Source organism: Guillardia theta (assembly GCF_000315625.1).
Source record: "Guillardia theta CCMP2712 unplaced genomic scaffold GUITHscaffold_44, whole genome shotgun sequence".
Lineage (NCBI taxonomy): Eukaryota > Cryptophyceae > Pyrenomonadales > Geminigeraceae > Guillardia > Guillardia theta.
Window position 1 is genome coordinate 491,888 of NW_005434630.1, and position 20,043 is coordinate 511,930.

At 52.5% G+C, this 20,043-nt stretch overlaps 5 protein-coding genes across 5 annotated transcripts; 4 read left to right on the plus strand and 1 right to left on the minus strand.

Moving 5' to 3' along the window:
- Positions 1-77: 77 nt before the first annotated feature.
- Positions 78-7,054, plus strand: GUITHDRAFT_140281 (hypothetical protein; the record flags this gene model as incomplete). Its single annotated transcript, XM_005830780.1, has 22 exons — positions 78-345; positions 396-607; positions 760-813; positions 864-1,039; positions 1,089-1,189; positions 1,525-1,703; positions 1,759-1,822; positions 2,079-2,323; positions 2,375-3,021; positions 3,153-3,247; positions 3,386-4,128; positions 4,172-4,455; positions 4,503-5,136; positions 5,190-5,227; positions 5,275-5,326; positions 5,379-5,530; positions 5,573-5,671; positions 5,716-5,823; positions 5,873-6,183; positions 6,240-6,280; positions 6,477-6,530; positions 6,626-7,054. The coding sequence occupies 22 exons, from the start codon at positions 78-80 to the stop codon at positions 7,052-7,054; spliced, it is 4,986 nt and encodes a 1,661-aa protein (XP_005830837.1).
- Positions 7,055-9,978: 2,924 nt separating this feature from the next.
- Positions 9,979-10,821, minus strand: GUITHDRAFT_72734 (hypothetical protein; the record flags this gene model as incomplete). Its single annotated transcript, XM_005830781.1, has 1 exon — positions 9,979-10,821. One exon carries the CDS (start codon positions 10,819-10,821, stop codon positions 9,979-9,981), a length of 843 nt encoding a protein of 280 aa, XP_005830838.1.
- Positions 10,822-13,142: 2,321 nt separating this feature from the next.
- Positions 13,143-13,946, plus strand: GUITHDRAFT_110309 (hypothetical protein; the record flags this gene model as incomplete). Its single annotated transcript, XM_005830782.1, has 1 exon — positions 13,143-13,946. The coding sequence occupies one exon, from the start codon at positions 13,143-13,145 to the stop codon at positions 13,944-13,946; it is 804 nt and encodes a 267-aa protein (XP_005830839.1).
- A 571-nt stretch (positions 13,947-14,517) lies between these two features.
- GUITHDRAFT_110310 (hypothetical protein) lies at positions 14,518-16,704 on the plus strand (the record flags this gene model as incomplete). Its single annotated transcript, XM_005830783.1, has 11 exons — positions 14,518-15,180; positions 15,234-15,395; positions 15,456-15,572; positions 15,643-15,701; positions 15,754-15,813; positions 15,877-15,954; positions 16,016-16,148; positions 16,202-16,309; positions 16,357-16,450; positions 16,501-16,568; positions 16,612-16,704. The coding sequence occupies 11 exons, from the start codon at positions 14,518-14,520 to the stop codon at positions 16,702-16,704; spliced, it is 1,635 nt and encodes a 544-aa protein (XP_005830840.1).
- A 1,409-nt stretch (positions 16,705-18,113) lies between these two features.
- GUITHDRAFT_140285 (hypothetical protein) lies at positions 18,114-19,932 on the plus strand (the record flags this gene model as incomplete). The annotated part of the gene is made up of 10 exons (XM_005830784.1): positions 18,114-18,653; positions 18,699-18,745; positions 18,788-18,853; positions 18,909-18,958; positions 19,053-19,120; positions 19,175-19,258; positions 19,301-19,332; positions 19,403-19,472; positions 19,524-19,786; positions 19,839-19,932. 10 exons carry the CDS (start codon positions 18,114-18,116, stop codon positions 19,930-19,932), a joined length of 1,314 nt encoding a protein of 437 aa, XP_005830841.1.
- Positions 19,933-20,043: the final 111 nt, after the last annotated feature.

The following is a 20,043-nucleotide window of genomic DNA, read 5'->3' on the forward strand; positions in this document are numbered from 1 at the left end:
CTTCTGTTTCCTAAAGGGGTGGGGTCATCGACTACTTCCCGGGCTGGTCACAGGGAGTACCAGGGGGGACCGTCGCTATGGCGGCAAGAAGGGTAGTGATGGGGATGGTGTTGAGTTGGATGTGGTGGGAGAGTGAGAGCTGGTGGTTCCTTGGGAGCTCCAAGATGCTCGACCCCTGGGAGCTACATCCCTCCTTCAACGCCACGAGAGAGATCGCAGAAGAGATCGAACGGCTGGTCGCCAAAGCTGAGTTGGTCGTGTCGGAGCTGTCAGACTCGAAGATGAAACCTGTGTCGCACCAAGGAAGGTTTCTTACCTCGTATCCCTTCCAACAGCTGATAGGAGGTGATTCTTCCTGACTCTCTTAATGCATGCTAAAGCACTAAATTCTGTAGGAGTAAAGCAGAAAAGCAACAAAGTTGAAGCTTGGGACCTCGAAACGAATTCCACACGAGAAATGAGACTGTGGAAGGCGCAGAAGAACCTGAAACTGCTGAAGAATCTGTGGATCGATGTTCAGAACAAGAGCAAAGTGTACGAGGGAGCAGTGACCGCGTTGATTTCAAACAACATCACACTTGCGGCGATGCGAGCAAAACTGCGTGAGGTGAAGTTAGGAGAGGCCCAAAGCAACGTGACTGATGGGATCATGTTCAGCATCATGTGATGGCTCAAGAAAACAGAGAAAAGCTATCTCGCGATCAGCTCAGAATGGTCTGAATGAAGTACAAGCTTTGTGTACTCACCTCGGATTTGCAGCGATCGTTCATTTCAAACTTGTCGCGGCTGGACTTAGAGCCCTTGAAAGACATGGTACTTCCTTCCTGCCCGGCTACTCTCATCTCTCATCTTTCCATGCGTAGTTGCCCATCTCGTGGCACCAGCAGGTACTGAGGAAACGAGAAGACGCGATCGCGTTTGTGTCGAGGTTGAACCGAGCAGAGCATCGCTTTTTGATGGAGCTGTTCGGAGTCGTCCAAGCTTACGTCAGCGTCCTGAAGATGAGAACGAATCTCAAGGAGTCTCTGAACCAAGCGAGGTGTTGCCATGTCTTCCTTGCTTCCACGCTCATTCCTTGTGTATCACAGGAACTACAGTGCTTTTCAAGATATCTTGTCGAGAGAGAACGAACGTCTCAAGTGCAGCATAACACCTCCTCTTGAGATATACACTGATGTTGACATGAAAGGTTAAATGATGAAATCAGGAACTTGACATACTTCTGGACACAAAGATGCTCGAAGCTTGCAAGTAATATGTAGTAATTTAGAAATTGCGATTGTTCTAAAATTCCTGCAAGATGACTTGTCTGTGGCAAAACAAGATCGTGAACTGGAACAATCTTTCTCGAAGAATATCAGTCAAAAGCTAAATCAGGTGAGGATTATTTTGCAAAGACTGCATCTGTCACAAAAAGCACAATAGACCATGTTGACGCTAAGGCTGGCGCAGTTGAGATGTGATTCCACACCAGGTTTGCTCGCACGTGACTCCCTGTGATACGTCTGATGAGTCTCTTCAAAGGCAATGACATGAACGCTAGTGGCGAGTCAGCGTTCTTGCAGGAGCTAGAGCTATGTATGAATCGAAGCAAGGACTATCAACGGCAGATTCGTCACCATGAGTGGAATGCAAGGAGGCTGGAGGGAAAAGTCCGCTATCTTTCTCAGCATTCGACTTCTTGGTTGGACCTCAAGAACTTGGTACTGTTGTACCCGTGGCTGCTGCTCTAGACCTGAACTGAAGTGAACACGTCAGAGAACAAGAACATGGTTTGCGATCAAACGAGGTCTGGTGACGGTCTATGCGCTGGTCGTTGTGGGTGAGTTGGTCATGCTAAAGATGTATCGGTGACAGGAATCGTTGCAGGCTTGCTGATAGCTCTCCTGATAGTTCCCATATTTATTGACTACCATCGGCGATTCCCATTCCCTCAGTCCTTACTGTCTACCCTTGGGATTTCATTCCACTTCTTCCTAGGGATCTCGACCCTGTACTTGATGGGGAGATTCAATCTGAGTTTTGGTATCAGAGTTTGTTTCTTCTTCGAGCGAATTGAATTCCTTTCGTTGCAACAGGATGGGCGATAGCAATCTTCCCGATTTTCAAGATGCAGATTGAGTTGAAGAGGAAATTCTTTGAATCGCAGTCTTCATCGGTCTTGTTTCAAAATCCTGTCAAGGAGTCTGCAGAGATAGATGCTCCTGCCGTTGATGTTGGCGTGGAGATAATCTCTGCAGTCCTCGAAAAGACGACAGAGATGGTTGGGTTGCGCGACCCCTACGTTCTTGTGCTGTATAATGATCAACACAAGAAGACCCAAGTACGTTGTCTGTCCTTGTTTATCTGCTTCAGTGACCGACGATCAACCCAGGTCAGAAAATCTACATTGCTCCCTGAATGGAACGAATATCTTGAATTCAATGACATCAAGGATTTCGATGACATGATTGAGATACAAGTGAAGGATTGGGATAGATTCTCCAAGGATGATACTCTCGGCACCATCACTTTGCCTCTGGCTGAAATCCTCGGACAGGTCGAACGCGGCAAGTTCTCTGCCATAGAAGAGCACGAGATTCTAGCGGAAGACCAGGAAAGCTCCATTGGGATGCTGAGAGTGAAGTGGACTTGGGACTTTATCGCAGTGAGCGAGGGCAAGCAGGACCCCTTGGAGAAGTTCGACTGTGAGGACCCGCGTTGGTCCTTCTCCAAGGCCTGGAAGTTTGACTCGGGGTACCTCCGTCATGAGTTTGAATCGGCCTCAATGCTCCTCCAACATTACTTCCCCGCCTTGCGCTCGGCGATGCTGACAGTTTCGCAAAAGCTGCTGACGTTTGGCATTTCATATCGAGTTATCCATGTGTTTGTTGCCTGTATGGCTAGCTATATCAGCGGGAAGCTGAGACTGGACATGAGTTACGTTGTGCTGATAGTCATCTGCTTGAAGAAGTGCGAAGACTTTGTCTTGTACATCAGTTGCATAGAGAAGTTCGAGAAGACCATGCAAGATGATCACAGGTGTTGCGATGTTTTCAATCCTCAATGCACTGAGATGGTGGAGCAGAATGAAAGCGATCAAGAATTGGCAGATCCAATTTGTTCCGACAGAGCTCGAGATTCCTGATTCTCACCTCTACGACCTGCTGCAGGTCTTCAGACATATGCGTCCATATCGACTTGTTCACTCAGAAGTCTCCTGGCTCAACGACTTTCTTCAAGCCACATGGATACGATATCAACACTGGTGATTTGAACTTGTTCACCTTGTTCTTGTTGTTTCTGAAGCAGCCACAGGTTCACCTCTTATCTGCAGAACCTGCTCAATGGCCTGCTGGGTTTGTTGTGGACATGACCTGAAGGACGCGTTGACTTTTGGACGCAGGTCAATTCTCGCTGCAAATCAAGACAGTCAACATCGGGTCTTCGGCTCCTCGGATCAGAAACTTGAGCGCGGTAGCTCCGTCCCCCAGCATGCTCCCCAAGTCCAAGGACCTGCTCGTGGTGACAATCGTGCGAGGAAGGAACATCTTGGGGAAGAGAAGCTTGAGGAACCTGCGGGGGATGTGCGACCCGTACGTCAAGGTGAGTCTGGATGAGTTTCGCAACGCCAGGACCAGCACCAAGAAGAACTCTGAGAACCCTGTGTGGGACGAGACGTTCAGGTTCTACATCTCTGAAGAAGAGTCGGACAAATGGAGCGTCTCCCTCGAGCTCTTCGACGACGACCCGGGGAACGACAAGCTGATAGCTGACGTGGTCCTAGAGCACGACTTTGTCAAGACGTTGCAGGAGAACAGATCGCTGCAGAAGGAGTTCAGGATGCAGAAGGACGGCACCTTGCTCGACATCTTGCTCACCGTGAGGTTCAAGCTGGTGGAAGGGAAGACCCACGTTCCTGCAGAGTCTTCCTGCCGACTGTATCAGATGAACTTCGACTGTGAATGGGACATGGACACGTCGGTTAAGCTGCGAGCTGCTGGGTTCCCTGTGATTCTGCAGCTGATATCTGCAAAGTTCTTTGCGAGGATAACGTTCGAATGGCTCGACCCACAAACCATGATGAACAGACCTCCCAAGCACAGACGCGAGGAGCAGGAGTTCTCCAAGTTTGGCTTCTTGTTCACAGTGAGTTGTGTCGATGGTGATTGTGACTCACAAGCGACTTCAGGAGTACATGCACGTTGCTGACTACCCCAACTTGTTTCGGATGTGGATCGACGTGCGGAGGAAGCCGATCTTGGAGTCAAAGGTGGAAGCGTTCGGAACCATCGACATCTGGTCGCTGCCAGGGATGAAGTACATTCAGAACACCTACGTCACCGACCTCATCTACGACTTGTTCCCTATCAAGATTGACATCTCAGATCCCAACAAGTTCCACGACAAGTCGAAGGGAGCCGTTTCGAAAGACTTATTTGGGTACCTGAACACCAAGGATAACGATCAGCAGAGGTTGGATGTCATCGACTGCACCTCAGCTTATCTGATCTGTCTGTCAGGTTTGCGTTCCTCAGCCTCGAGCTCATCAGGATTTCTCCTGTGAAGGATCAGTCAGAGAATTTCTTTCTCTGTGTCGTTTCTCACGGAGCTGTGGAGATTGATGACGAGAGTCCTGAAGAGAATCAGCTGCAGTCGAACGCGAGTTACTTCTGCTGCAGCTCGACGCATTCAAGCAGGAAGGGCTGGTTGCTCAGGTCCATGCTGATGAATATCCAAGATCCTTTCAAAGAGATGTTGAGGTTTCAAGTATATTCCTTGTCAGGATATCAGATCGCTTTCCATGGGAAACCAATATTCCAGACTAGCATGCGCGTCAGTGAGTTTCTTGACAGACATGTAGTGCATCGGAACTTCATCAGACGGCACGTCGTCGTCGAGAGTGACGGCCTCTGCCTGGAGCTGACAGCAGAAATACGCACTGATCTACAAGAGCGATCAGACCGCCAGGACATGCCCATGGCCGTGCCATGCAGCTCAGACAAGGATGATACCGACTGGCTCGTCGTCGTGCTGGAAGACCTTCAGTTTGAGGAAGAGATGGACTTTAGCACGCTAGCATGTACCTTCCTAGTTGAAAATGCTTCTGGCTCTTGCATCGCTAAGATAGAAGACGCCCAGTGGAATGGCGCGAAGGTAGTAGTCGCTTCATATTGATTTTCAACGTAACGACACAGAACTTTTATCAGAAAAATCCCTTCTTGATATCAATACCATCAGACATCCGGTACCTCTGATGTTCCAGAGCTGCGATGCGATTGAGTGCACTGCCAGGACTTGTATGCTCAAGATCAACTTCAGTATAGACGAGAAGTACGTCCTGCAGGTGAGTTGCAGCAGCGTGCTGGTCCTCTCCCCACCTGAACTTCACTTCCTAGTGCGTCAAGTTGCTCAACGAGTGGAAGTCGCAGGGCGAGGACCACGTCATGAACATGTCGGAGCACCTTAACGTCGCTCACAACGTCAGCAGCAGCCCAAGGGTCCGCAACAAGTCTCGATGCGTCCTCCTCGGCCACCTCCTGTGGCACAGGTGCGCGGCTCAGCTGCGAGCCTCGGCTTGACGCCTGGGCAGGAGGATCCCTGGGGAAGCGAAGCCTTCCATCCTCATTCGGAATCTCCGCGTTCTCCACCTGCCCTGGGAACGCGGGTTCCAGCCCCCGGACGCGCAATGGTGACCAAGTGGCTGGTCGTTGGCTGCTCCTGACGTCCTCGCAGCATCGTAGGGAGTTGCGTAAGATCAGAGTGCGGAGGGAGCGGAAACGCAGACGAGGGGGAGGGGAGACAGGGAGACTATGTCAGGAGCTCGCTCAAGCGACAGGAGCTGTGCGTTGATCAAGAGGTCGCTCTGCTCGGGTGGCTGACGGGGGTACAGGAGGCCGTCGTTCTCTGAGGAGTTCCGCTTCCAGCCCGAGCTGGGGCTGCTGGGCGAAGCGAGCGGAGGAGAGGTCTGCCTGCGGATAGAGATCTTGCAGATCGATACCGCCGGAGGAGAGAGAAAGGTAGGGACGATATGCAAGCCCCTCCGCAGCCTCTACGTCGAGAGCCTGGCCAGGGAGAAACCCGCGCGATTCTTGCAGGAGATGTCAAGGGGTCTGAGGCAGGAGGTAGTGGCGCACTGCAGTGAGGGGTTCACGGTGAACGGAGAGCCGTTCAGCTCAGCCGACTTTGACATTCACTTCCAAGGTATAGAAGATAGAGGAGACTTACGATGCCTAACATGACCTTTACACTTCCACCAGGTGACTGGGCCCTGATTGTTCCAAGTGCTCTCGAGACATTCGTGAGAAAGCAAGAGCAATCTCTTCTCAGGACTTGATCGCATTGCACCCTCTTCCTCCTCCTCATGCTCGGATGTACGTGTGCTGCGCCGACTGCTTGTTAGGAGGGGAGGATGTGTTCTTTCTGGACGCCTCAAGGGTCGCAGCTCGTCTTAGCAGCTGGTTCGCATTGGTGTGATCCTTCCGCACTTCACGCAGGAAGTGTGCATACGCCAGCAAAGTGTCGAGCTGCTCAGGGTCGAGCTGGAAACGGTCAGCATTGCTGCAGGCAAGGCGGCGATGTTCACCTGCAAGGCTCTTCGGTAGAGCGTCTCAGCCTTGTCGTGGTTGCCGATCTTGGTATGCAGCAACATGCCATAGTTGTGCAGCACGTCGACCTGGTCGGGATAGATTTCCAGCGCCCGTATGTAGTAGGACTCGGCGTCTGCGTATCGTCCCTGCAGGACCTTCCTTGTCAGACTTGGCCCAGCTGCACAGGGTACCTGACCTGCATCTGCCAGAGGGACGCGCAGTTGGTCAAGCTGTTGAGATTTCGTGGGTCTGCGTCAAGGGCACTGGAGAGGCAGGAGGGCAGCCAATCAGTCAGGCATCAGCAGGGAGGAGGAGGCATGGAATCACCGTTTGTACAACTGCTCAGCCAGTTGCAGGTCTCCCCGAACAGAGTGCATGTACAAGGCGTAGTTGCAGAGAGCTCCGGCATGCGTGGGATACATCCTGATCCCATGACTAGTCAGCAGTTGCTTCATGCCGAGAGAGAGGACCTCAGCAAGTCCTGATACTCTCTTTCAACTGTCTTCTTGTCGTAACCGCTTGTTTGCCATATCCATGCTCTCGCGACAAGGCTGTCCGCATGCTTGGGCTCAATTTCCAAAGCAATCTTGAGGAGCTGGTGCAAAAGATTCATTTAGAGGAGGAGCACGAGAGCCGCGTGCTCTTTGATCCTCTTACTTTCTTTGCCTTGTTTGCATCATGTCTTGTCGCATAAAGAAGTTCCGCATACCCACAAAGAGAGTCGACATGTCGCTTGTCGATCTGCAGAGCTCTCCTGTACATCCGCTCTGCGCGTGACGAGTCTCGCACAACATCTCGCAACAACTTGGCCAAGTTGCTCAATGTCTCCACTGCACTTGCAAGAGCACCAGGGGACAGAACGCTTCGTTTGGCCTGTCGCAAAGCACTCTCGTACATGATCTGCGCGTTGCGGAAATCTCCTTGGTCGTGCAGCAAGCGAGCATACGCGCCAAGAGCTTTAATGTGCGTTGGCTCCATCTGCGCGACAAAAGTCACAAGTCAACATCACTGCACATGAAGAACGTTGCTGACCTTCAGAGCCTGTTGGAAGAAGATCTCTGCGCTCTTCACGTCTCCCTTGTGCAGAGCTTGCTTCCCCTTGCTGCTCACGAGTGTCATCCTCAACGGCAGACAAGGACGAGCAGACCTGTAGTTCCCCTCGGCGTCGGGACAGGCTGAAGAGATAGCGTCTTTTAGCAGCTTCTCCTGCTTGTCGCTGAGCGCCTTGTGCTCTGTCAGCTTCAACGTCTTGCTCGAGGCTTCGTTCCCGTCAGGCTCGTTGGGTTGATCTTTGCTAGGATGCTCTGTCGATGACGAGATGTGCTCGTTCCTCCTCTTCTGCGTTGCCGCTGCCTCTTTGTCGGTTGGCCTCTCCACAAACACGATCTGAGACGGCGATGAAGCACCGGCATTCGACGCTCTCATCCTTCCTTGGGTCAGCGAGTGGTTCGGGGTGGTTGGACGATCGTCCATTGGAGGCCGGTGTGACGTTTTGAATGCACCCGTTTCAGCCCCCTCCCCAGGCAGGTCGTGGTCCTCGGCCTCGGACTCCTCCATGTCTGGTTCGGACTCGTCGTCATAGAACGCGCTCTCATCTGAATCTTGCTGCATGCTCTCGACCTTTCCGTTCGCCCCCCGCACCTCTTTATCAGGTGTGCTCCTCGCATGCCCATTGCTGACACCTGTCACTGGGCCCGCTCCTCTCTTGATAAGATCCTTCTCTTCACTCCTGAGAGCTCTGCGCTGTGCTACCAGTCTCTTCACTAAGATGTCTTCATAGTCAGCCGTGCCCGACGACACCAACTGCCGGTACGCTTCAATACTTGAGGTGAAGACACGAAAATGACAAGAACGTGAGCTGATGGAAGATTGAATGATTGTGAGACGAGAGCGTGGGTGTGAGGGAGATAATGAGGATTGCTACGAGACAACAAGCCCTGCAATCCTACCTAGAATTCTAATAAACTCTACTACTACTACTCCAAGGAGAAGGAGGGTGGGAAACGGGGCGGTGAGGACGAGGGCGAGGGTTTTCACGAGGACGACAATGCGCACAGGAACGAAGGAAGAAAGTGGAGCAAGGCCAAAGAACAGAACGAAGCGAAGAGGAGAAAGAGCAGATGATGGAGGAGGAGGTGTACAGGAGGGAGTGGAGGCGAGGAGGGAGGAGGGATGAGAGCATGGGGAGTAGAAACAAACCTCTTCCTCTTGCCTTCTCAGCTCTTGCTGCCGCCTCCTGTTCTCGATCAGATCCGTCATTGCTCACCAGCGCCCGCTCCCGCAATGGAACTGGTGGGCCCTGCAGTCGAAAGACTGAATATTTCATCTTTATTTATGTATCAATGTTCAAATATTGCAAGCATATTTCAACTTTCCGTGAAAATAAGTCACCATAATCGCGAAGTCTTCGGCAGTTGTGATGCTTACTTTGACCCGCCTAAGGGTTGGGGGTGGCGTCAGGAGTTAAGTCAGAGGGGTACTTCTAGGGATAATCACCTTCAAAATGTAGGGTGGGGTAGTGTGAGCAAATGGGGTAGTGTAAGTAAAAAAGACTCCGACTGCAATCAGTGCCGAGCATTGCAAGAACTTGGCCCGGGCCCGGCCGAGTGAGGACCGTACTAGAAAGGACTGCCATGATCGGACGGCGGGTTGCGGCACTGGCCGGGAGGAGGAGGAGGAGGAGGAGGAGGAGGAGGAGGAGGAGGAGGAGGAGGATGGTGGGAGCCTCACTCGGAGTCCTGTGTAGTACTGTGACACGGCGGCACTGCCCGGCGCCGGCAGACCGTTCACACAGCCTGGCCGCTGAGCGACTACCGAACGTGGGCCGCAAGCCTGATAGTGGAGAAAGAGGGACGCCGGAGCTGAGCCTCGGATGTGAACATTTTTCAATGAGCAAAGAGTCAAGATACGATCCCCTCACGGTTGTGAGGCCTTCAGCCTGGTGCTGGTGATCCATTCCGCCATGTCCGACGGTCGATGCGACCCCTCGTGCTTCACGACCACCGGCCTGGTCACCATTGCGCAGTCAGAGACTCCCGTCAATCACACTTAGATCAACTCACCCCGACGAACCCTTGAGCACCAGGAACAAGGAGGGGAACCCTGTGATGTGGAACTGCTCGGACATCGCCTCCGGGATCTTGTTCTGCCATCCATCCATCCTGGCGAGTCGCACGCCGATGCCCCGCTCCTTGACCTGCAGCATCAAGAAGCCAATGAGTGAAGAGGAGCAACAGGGTCACAAAACGCACGGTCTTGGCAAGCTCATTGAAGTCCGGGTCGAGGGACTGGCAGTGAGGGCACCATGGCGCGTAAACGTCGAGGAAGAAATCCTCACTGCTGTTCCAAACGACTTCCTCAAAGCTCTCCGACTTCACCTTGGAGAGCGTCACGACTTCTTTCTCAGTCTTCAAGCACAACTCACCAGGGCGATGCCAAGGTCTAGGGCTCGTTTCGAGGCATCAAAATCCCACAGGTAGCCTTTCCTGACCCTGTCCGACCTCCGCTCGAGGTCTCTGAACGATCCGGAATCCTTGGCAAGGTGCATCCCGCACTCCGTCTTGCCCTTGAACTGCTTCCACCTGCCCTCCCTCTCACTCTCTCCCTTCCCCGTGCGCTCTGTGGTGAAGATGTCGCCGATAGACAGAAACCCATCGTCGTGCAGTGAGTTGTACGGCAAACCCCTTCCCTTGATGTAGCTCCAGACTCTCTCCATGTCCCAGTTTGCCAGGGGGTTAATCTTTACCCTCCCGTCCGATCCATCGACCTCCACCAGCGGAATGTCCTTCCGCACTCCACCCTGCGACTTCCTTCTCCCCGTGATCCAGGCCTTCACGCCCAGGTCCTCCAAGGCTCTCCTGGTAGGCTCTACTTTGGTGAGGAACTCGAAGAGTTTGAGGTCGACTTTCCACAGCTTCTCCCCGAAAGCTTTCTCGAACATTGCTCGGCTCCCTTCCTTGCTCCTGTAAATCCTCAACTTCTCCTCAAGGCCGAAGTATTTGGTCGCGTCTTCAATGAGCGCGTACGTCTCTGGGAACAAGTAATGAGTGTCAACGCTTACTATGCGTGTATGCTCGAGCAGCCCGAGTTCTCGCAGCATGTCAGTTATCACCAGGCCTTGCGGGCCGAAACTCGTGAACTGAACCCATGAAGGTCCTGATGCCGTCGGCTTGAAGGTTGCGTTGGCCCATCTTAAGATCTCCACCGGCTGCTGCTCGACCGGAAGCTGTTCAATGCGCGAGCTGATGTTCATAACCTGTGCATGTGCCAAACCAGACGATGCTGTGGACCTGAGCCCAAGCATAGAGAGAAGCCCGCTTCCTTGAGATTGAAGAATCTGCAAGGAGGAAGAAAGAGGGGATATAAAAACCACTGCGACAATGACGACAACGAATGGAACCGAGCACAGTACATTGCGCAATGGGAGCAAGGGATGCCTTGCACGCTCCTTTTCCTTGGCCATATTAGAAGATGATTTGTTCCAGGAGACGCGATTATGACTTGTCTTTGCGCGGCTCAGAGGTCTGGACCCTCAGACCGAGAAAGGTGACGGGAATCAAACTCTACCGGAGCAGGCGGAGGTCTGAGAAGGCTTGATGGACACCTTAGAGATCGAGCGCAAGCACGAGAGGGGAGGGCAGAGGGATGGCTTGCGCTTGAGGACGAGGGGGCGGAGGTCTCAAGGGCACCGACAGCGTGGAAGGTATCACGCAATGGGGGCGTGGACTTCGGTAGCCTCACCACGATCCCGCACTATTGTGAGTTGCTGCCTCTCGATATGATTTAAGTGTCAATCTGAGGCAGACTCGATACTACCAGCTTGTTGCAGAAATGTCCGTTGTCGTCGTTGTAACGACGATGCACCTCGAAAATAACGGTCGCATCTTCATCCAGTAACGCCGCAACAGGAAGACTCCAGCTGGCCCGGCCCATAGCCGCCCCACGTTTCTGCGCCGTTATTTTTTTTTGGTTATAATTATATATAAACCATTTTAAAGACGGCAGAAACTTGATCAGACCACCCCCATGACACCCAGTCCAAGCAGGGGTACACTTCAGTCATCTCCCCTCTCAAATTTTACTCAAAACCGTATCAGTGCGAACAAAGTTAATCGTGCGGGCGGACCCCACCACCTCATTGGCAGTTGTTCTGGGGGTCATCAACGTACTTCTGTAGTAAACTCCCCCTTTTTGTTCTTTACATTCGATTTGTAAAGAGCAGACCCACCCTCCGGAACAAAACGCTGTCGTGATTTTATCCACCCCATCACCCCCCATATTCCTTCTCAAAGAGGGGGTTGTACCCATATGTTTCCGTGTTGACTTCTGACCACCAGTCCACAAAGGCCTGCTCTGTACCGAAGATGCTACCCCTATTTACCTGCTAAATACCCCCTCTTTTGACTGTAAAGACCCCCACCCTCCCAATAATGTTAAGAGAAGAAGGGAGTTGTTTCGATCACCCTTGAGTTCTCCCACCACCACCCTCATGCTTTCATTTTCTTCGTGTATCCCTCAATGGAATTTCTCACAGCTCGTACCCTAGGCTTCTAGAAACCCCTCTCTTTGGTACTTCCACTGTCACTGGGCCCAAATATGTTTGGAATGACTACCCCCGCTGTCCCCCTATCGTTTCCTCCCAGAATATCAACTTCTTTGATGCTACCCCCGGATTCTACCGAGTCAGAGTCCATGGTACAATCGCAGGTAATCCTCCCGTCGAGTAAGTACCCCCTACCCCTTATTTTAGAAGGCATTCGTTCACCGCCTACCCCTCGTTCCTAAGCTGTAATTTACTATAGTATCACCTCGAAGTATTTTACATGACCGATGGGCAGTCGGTTTATCCCACGTCGTGTTCACGTCCTACCGTACGATCTGAGCAGGGTACCCGTCCTATTCCTTTACTACCCTCTTTTGATCCCTTGTTATTTACAGCCCACCGGTCCCCCACGGATGGCTTTCCTACCCCACCCCCTCCAATAGGTCCATCTGCAAAAATCAACCATGACTCGCGTTCTTTCCACCCCACCCCCATTTCATGTTTCATCACACAGCCACCCCTCTGGTCCAAAAAAAATACAGTTTGAACAATCGCCGGGGTAGTATATTCACCCACTTGTCTTTGTTGAGGTCTTTGAGAGGAGTGGGGTATAGATACTATTTCTTTCAAGTGATACTGTATTGAATTATCTGATCCCACCAGCATATTTGAACAAGCATATAGCTCACACTCAAATACTACCCTACCTATCAAAGGATACCAACCCACCTGTTCTTGACGATCCGCCACTACCCACCCTACCATGCTCAACTTACGAGACAACCCAAGCACATCCCATCCGAGCCCCGCGCCACCTGATCCTTCCATCTCTTGCCATATTGCTTGAAGTGAACAAGACAGCGACCGGACAGAAGTTGTTTGTCCTGAATACTTTGGTTCGAACCTTCCACACAGTCCACAGACGCTATTGCCATCAAGAAACTTCTGACGAATATCTAGTAGTGTCCTTGCTGCTTGCATTCTTGTTTTGATCAAACTCGCCTCTTCAGGAAAGGTAGTGGTCAGTCGAAATGTTGTCAAGAGAAGAAAGAGAGGCCTTGCAGAAAGTCGAGGAGTGGATGGCAAAATCGCAGGCGCCTGAGGAGGTTGAGGATGAAACAGAAACCAAGCCTCGCTCGAGGCTGAGGCGAAGCATGTCTGTAGATAAAACTAGCGAACTAGTTAACAACGATGAGACTCTGGCTAGGAGGCAGAAGTTGCGCAACAAGCTGAACTCTATGGGAGGAAGCTTCAACAGCAAGATGGGAGGAAGCTTCAACAGCAAGAGAGGCTCTCTGAACATGTCAAGATCACCCATGGCAGGAATCATTGAGCGCACTCAGAGTCATTCAACCAACCGTGAGGATACGGGGAGAGGTCTCACGGGAGGCTACAAGTCTCAGCAGAACCATGATGTATCCTCTCCTCTTGAGAGATTTACGGCCGGGCTCATTGGCACAGCGCTGGATTGGACCAACACGAACTCTCCAAAGAGCGAAGGGATGTCGAGAAGCAACAGCATCCAAGACGGACTTACAGGGCTGTTCTCGTTCTTCACCAACCCGAAGGAGAGCAATGAAGCTTCCGATTCTAATGCGAATGCACAACAAGGAAATACCAGCGACTCCAGTGAACCAGAGCAATCAGATCATTTCGACCCCCCCAACTCTGGTGATTCTTCCAGAAATTTTCGCGGTTGGGAGGAGAAGGCCAGATTGGCGTCTGAGAAGGCGAAGGAGGCGAAGGCTGCTGCTGGTACAGCACGCGACAACTTTGTGAAACGCCGAGCTTCGACAAGCGACTTGATGTTGCTGGACAGAAGCATTACGATGTAAATGATAAAATGTTTCAACCGGATCTCCGGCCCGGCTCCTCTCTGTATCGATGTTTTGGCCGCATTCCTTCCCACCGTGCACGACAGTGATCGGATCGGACCGGGGCCGCCCCGGGCCATTCCCCTGCGCCCGGGGTCACCATGCCGCAGGTCGGACCGTACGCACAATGATCCGTGACGGTCCGATCGGACGTGACGGTCGGGTCGGGCCGGGGGCCGGGCCGGCCCGGGCGCGGCCCCGGCGGCCCGGCGTGACTCGCCATCATCATCGGACCGGACACCGGGCCGGATCATAATCGGACTCACCGTAGTGGCCATTCCGGTATGCGTCTCACTGAGTCATCACTTCCAAGTTTACTCAAAGTGAAGTGAAAAATCAGTACGAGGACAATCAGGAGAGTCGAGGAGGCTTGACCCGTCTCATCATTCCTTCGGCGGCGGCCACAGCGACATCGCTGCGGCATGGCGCGGGGGCCGCCCGGCCGGGCCCGGGGAGTGGTCCTCGTACTGATCTTTACTTAACTTTGAGTAAAAAAGGATAGTAAAACATTGAGTGCCGCCCGGGTTGTCAAATGGCGAGAACATGCGGAAAAGCTCTGATTGTGGCAGGAGACGACGACGACGACGACGACGACGACGTTATGGAGAGAAGGATGGAAGAGATGGAAGCAAGGAGAAGAGAGGAGGTGGAGGCTGAGCTGCGAGGTCCGGTCGAGAAGGTCCTTCGCAACCTTGATTTTGCCCGTTCGGCTCGGCTCGACAGCGCAACTGCAGCATGGGAGATCAGCGAGATCGAGATCAAGACGCTCGAGCATGCAGAGAGACTCGGGCAACAAGTGAGATCAGAGAGTGCTGAGGATCAGGTACTGCAAGAGACGCTGTCTTGCTGTAGAAGAGACCCACGAATCGAAGTACACTACTTCAACCAATGCTTCCAGGATTCCTATGGCCATCGTTTGAACGCAGAAGCAGAGGAAGCTCTCAATGAGGAGATTCAGTCCGAGGGACGGAGAGAACAGCACGTTGCAGCACAGGAGATGGCTTGCCAAGACAAGGCTTGGTTGCACCATGTGCGGGAGTCAGAGCGCAGGCGAACCCTTCGGAAAGCTCTGCAGGCAGAGGCGAAGCTGATCGAATTTCAGGAGAGATGTAGAAGTCTGCACGAGGAGGAGGCTGCAAGTAGATCCAACTTTGAGGAAGGTCACGTCATCGAAACCATCGCAAGATCAGAAGAAGTCTGTGCTCGACGCTTCCACGACTTCGTTTGTGACTGGCGTATTTTATGCAGGAGATGTTGTGGAGAAGGAACGACGCTCTGCTCGATGCGGCATCGGATCGTCGAAGACTCGAAGACCTGCGGTTGAAGAGAATCGCGGAGCAAGAAGAAGAAGCAAGGCTGCAGCAGTCAGTGAAGGTGTACATGGAGAATCTGGTGCAAGAGGCGATGAAGGTGTGTGCGGACCTCGATGTCCTGCCTGCATCTTTTCTCTTTGATGGAGTTTGTCGTTAGATCTCACTTCGTGGAGAGCGAGAGCGACGGGAGAAATGGAACAGAATCCATGAGATCCGTTCGGCCCGCCTGAAACTGAGGCGAAAACGTGCTGGAGGAGCTAGTGAGGCCCAGCAGGTCTAAGTTCGATCTTGTCACGCGCAGCTGCTTTGAGCGATCAACCAGTGTCCTGACTTGGTGTTGTCAGAATCTCCAGAGACTTGGCTTGCAGAATGCCGATGAGGAGACGCTCTCCAAAGAAGAGAAGTAGCTTTGTCAGGCTGCTGGCTCAAGGTTGACACGAGAGTTACTATCGCAGAAAGCTGCTTGCTGAACTTGACAAAAACTGCTCCGAGCTGGGGAGGAACATGTCTTATAGGTCGGTGGCTGCAGTCGTATCCAGATGATTGCGACTGCTGCTCGGCTGATTCTTCTTGCGCAGCATGGAGGATTGGATCGCAAAGGCCTCGAAATTGGAGGACGTCTTCTTTCAATCAAGGAAGCCTTCGTCGCTGCTCAAGTCTGACCCTCACCTCCCCATCCCCTTCAGCATCGTCTCTGCGCTCACTTTCACTGCACAGATACCTCGATGAGTGGGGTTCGAGGAGCAGGGGAGAGAACACAAGGGAGCGGGAAGAAAGGAGGGAAAAGCCTGTTCCATCGGAGAAGCAGTCAACGCCAGTGCCCGAGGAATTGAGAGAGAGAGTGCAGCAGGTGTGCCTTTCTTCTCCCGGCGACTCGAGAGCCTGAAGCTAGCCTTCGCGCAGCTCTGGGACGACATCGTGATGCTGATCAGCTACAGCTCTACCTACGAGCTGTCTGAACAAGATGCAGAGCTCCTGCTCCGACTGTCGAGGGTGTGGACAAGAGTGACGGTGAGTCTGTTTGGTTAGAGCGAGCAGGGGTTACTTGTGCTGTCAAGGTGCTCCGGTCGGCCGTGGACCCTTCAATCCTTCGATCGCAGGAAAGCTGGCAGCAGCGGGAGAACCCAGCAGGCAGCGAAGACGTGATTACAGGTGAGAAGAAGAATACTGCTCATTTCATCTTGACATATGGTGTAACGAAGAGAGGAGAGAACGCGACGAGGAGCAAGTCCAAGGGTTTGTTTCCTTCAGAGAGCACATTCACATTCAGGTCGTCGTCGTGTGTTGTGATGTCAAACTGAGAGTTTGCGCAGGTACAGGAGTGCGAGGCGGAGATCGCAAGTCTTAAGATGGTTATTCAAGATCTGGTAGATATCAACAAAGCCCTCCAAGACAACCGCACATGACAGCCAAGGAAGTTTAAAGGACTTTATTACATCTGCGAATCCCTATCCCAAACTTCTTACCATCTGGGAAACACAATCTGTCAGCAAAAAAAGTGGCGAGGAAAGAATTAGAAAACTCACGGGCGGTTGTCGAGGTCAGAGTTCCATGATGGCCAAGTGCCGTTGAAGGCGAGGGGGAGCTGCTCATGGTGCTGGTACTCCTGGCGCCACATCCACAAAGTCTGGAACATCTGGATAGATTGTCAATACTTCAACAGAATGAGAATCATTCTCAAAAGACCAGCAAAGAAGCACAAATACATTTTGCGATGGACATCGATCATGAGGGAACATGTTTCTGTAGTGTTTTCCTTACGGAAACCATGGGAAACATCATTATCCGGCATCTCACACTATGCATTATCATGCTCGTTCAAGAATAAGAAGGTCTTTCATCAAATATCCCGCTTGTCATCTACAAACTACTTGTGTTCATCCCAATCATTAATCTCTCACACCATACAACTTCTTTCTGTATTATATCATACTTCATTGTCGCTTCTCTCTCGTCTCTCCTTGTTTTCCTCCTCCTCCTCCTCCTCCTCCTCCTCCTCCTCCTCCTCCTCCTCCTCCTCCTCATCATCATCCTAATCATCCTCATCATCATCCTCATCATCATAATCCTCATCATCATCATCATCATCGTCTTCACCTTCTGGTTTGTTACTTCAGGCCTGCTTGCCCTCGATTATAAAGCACTTCCACCACCCCACCTCCTATTCTTGAGATCAGTTTAACCCTACCCCCAGAAATCTCTGTGACCTTGATGCACCGCTACTGTTGAAGGTACCTACCTTGTATTTATGCTAAATTCATTTCGAGAAATATGGGGTTATCCAATTACCCCACCCCACTCAATATGACAAAACATGGAAAACTTCCAGTCAGAACCCCACCATGAACATCTGAATACCACCCCACCCTCAAACAAGGCGTTCGACGACATTCCCAAAATAGACTGAGACAAGTGACCACATCCTCCCACATCCCCTCATCGATCCTGGGAAACTCATCCCCCTCCTTCACCTGCGCGTGAAAGGTATTTAGCTAATGGAGTTTGAAATAAGACCATAGGCGAAAATGCTGAAGGAGGAATACGAGGAGAAGGGACAAAGAGGCAGAGAGAGGGAAGGGAGAAAGGAAGAGAAGGAGAAAAGAGTTGAGATGGAAAGTTTGTATCCATGAGCTGATTTGTTGTTGAGAGGAGGTGGGAAAGGACAACACGATCAAAGAGGTTGAAGAATGCAGATGAAACAGGAGGTCGGAAACTGTGATCGAATCGATCCCAGTGCAACATTAATATCAAGGATTCACTTATGGATAACAGGTTTGCTCTGCTTTTCGACAGACGGCGAATTCAAGGATATGAAATGAAGCAGGTAGGCAAGAAGAAACACGTCCGTGCTATGGCAATGCTGATGGCGGCTGTCTTGCTCGCGGCAAGTGACTGGAGTGTTCTTGCAACACAACGACCCTCAAAGGAAAAGACAGGCTGGAGCATATCGGTGCAAACGGCTCTGAGACTCAGAGGAGGGAAACGGAGGAGGATAAGAGAGCCTATCACAGGAATCCTGTCAGGGCTCAAGGAACGAAGCCCCAAGAGCCCTTACTACTATGAGCAGCGAGAGTTGGCCGCGGAAATGCGGAAGCATCGCAAGAAGAGCAAGAGGAAGGAGAAGGAGGTTGACTGGGAGAAGGAGCTGAGGGAGAAGAGAGAAGGTCTGATCGATCCCAAGAAGCTTCCCGACGAGAAGAAGTTTGGAAAGAAGAGAAAGAAGAGCATGATGGAAGACCTCGCCTACCTGCAGAGGAACATGTCTCTACGTCAGGAGAAGACGCTGAGTGACGCGGGGATCACGCTCGACAGCCTGATGGAGACGAGGCCGCAGTTTCACCTGATGAACCTGACGGTCAGCCCCTGAGCTCGACCAGGACAGTGCTGATTGCTGCAACAGAAGACACAGCTGATCGAGCTCGGCGGGGTTCTCACCAAGCACTGCGAGTAAGACTCCTCCCTTGCTCTCGTGCCACTAACGTGCCGGAGGGTGGTGAACGACTGGATAGACCGCAAGAGGAAGGGGGAGGAGACGGGGGAGTTCGACGAGGTCAAGTGAGCGAATGCCATTCGAATCTCCAGCGATGTTGGACGGCTCAAGTGTCGGCAGGGACGAGAAGACGAAGCAGAGGCTAAGGCTTTTCGACGCCATCGAGTTCGGTATCTTTTGCTGCCACCATCTCCCCCTCCCTGCTCGCCCATCCCTTGCCTCTCCCTCCTCCTGCTCCTGCCTTCCGTCAGCCGCGTGTTGCAGGAAACCTGAAGCAATTCTTATCCGCCATTGAGCTGGGAGCGGACGTGAACTCTTGCTATCAGAACGAGGTATCGCTCTCTGCCCCTCTTCCTTCTAGTTCACACACACTCTCCTCCTGCCAGGATCTTCCTCAGCAGTTGGGCATGAGCCCGCTGCAGCTCGCGTGCTCGCTGGGTAGGCGAGAGATGTGCCGCATCCTCCTCGAGGTTTGACAGTCTTCTGTTCCTCCCCCGTGTGATTGCTCGCAGCACGGAGCCAACGCAACATTCCGCGACCCTCGGTGCTCTGTCCTCTCTCCCCCCTCTTAGTTCATCCCTCCTCCTCTTCTCTTCGCTTATCCTCCTCTGCAGAATGGAGACTCCCCTCCACTACGCTGCAATGAAAGACGACGCTGAGGTGGTGAGGATGCTGACAGCAAAGGTCTACCTATCCTCCGACTTCGCGTCATGCTTCCACTGAGCCTCATGGCAGGAGGTCCCTGTCAATGTTCGCAACCTCCACAGCTACGATCCCTTGTACGCCCTCGTCCTCGTCCTCGTCCTTGTCCTCGTCCTCGTTGTCTTCGTTGTTTCAGCTCTCCTCATACCTTGCAGGCACCTTGCAGCTGGCTTGGGAAACGTCAAGGTTGCAGCGGCGCTGCTTGATGCGGGGGCGAATTTCAGTCGGACTGTGAAGCCTTGGCGGGAGCCGGGGATGGAGTTTCTAAAGGGGATTCCATGCTTCAATCCAAACTCGTACGACAACTGCTGCTCCTTCTCCTGCCCCCCCCTGACCGTTAAGCTGCAGATGTGCGGTTGCTGTTCTATGCCATCAGGTGGAGGTCGTCGAGCTCTTCCGGGCCCGGGGGATACTCCCGAAACATCTCGAGGCTTATAGGTGAGGAGGCCGAGGAGGAGGAGGAGAAGGTGGTGGTGGTGGCGGAGGAGGAGGAGGAGGAGGAGGAGGTGGTGGTGGTCGTGGTGGTGGGGCAAGCTGAGCAGATTGTCAGAGG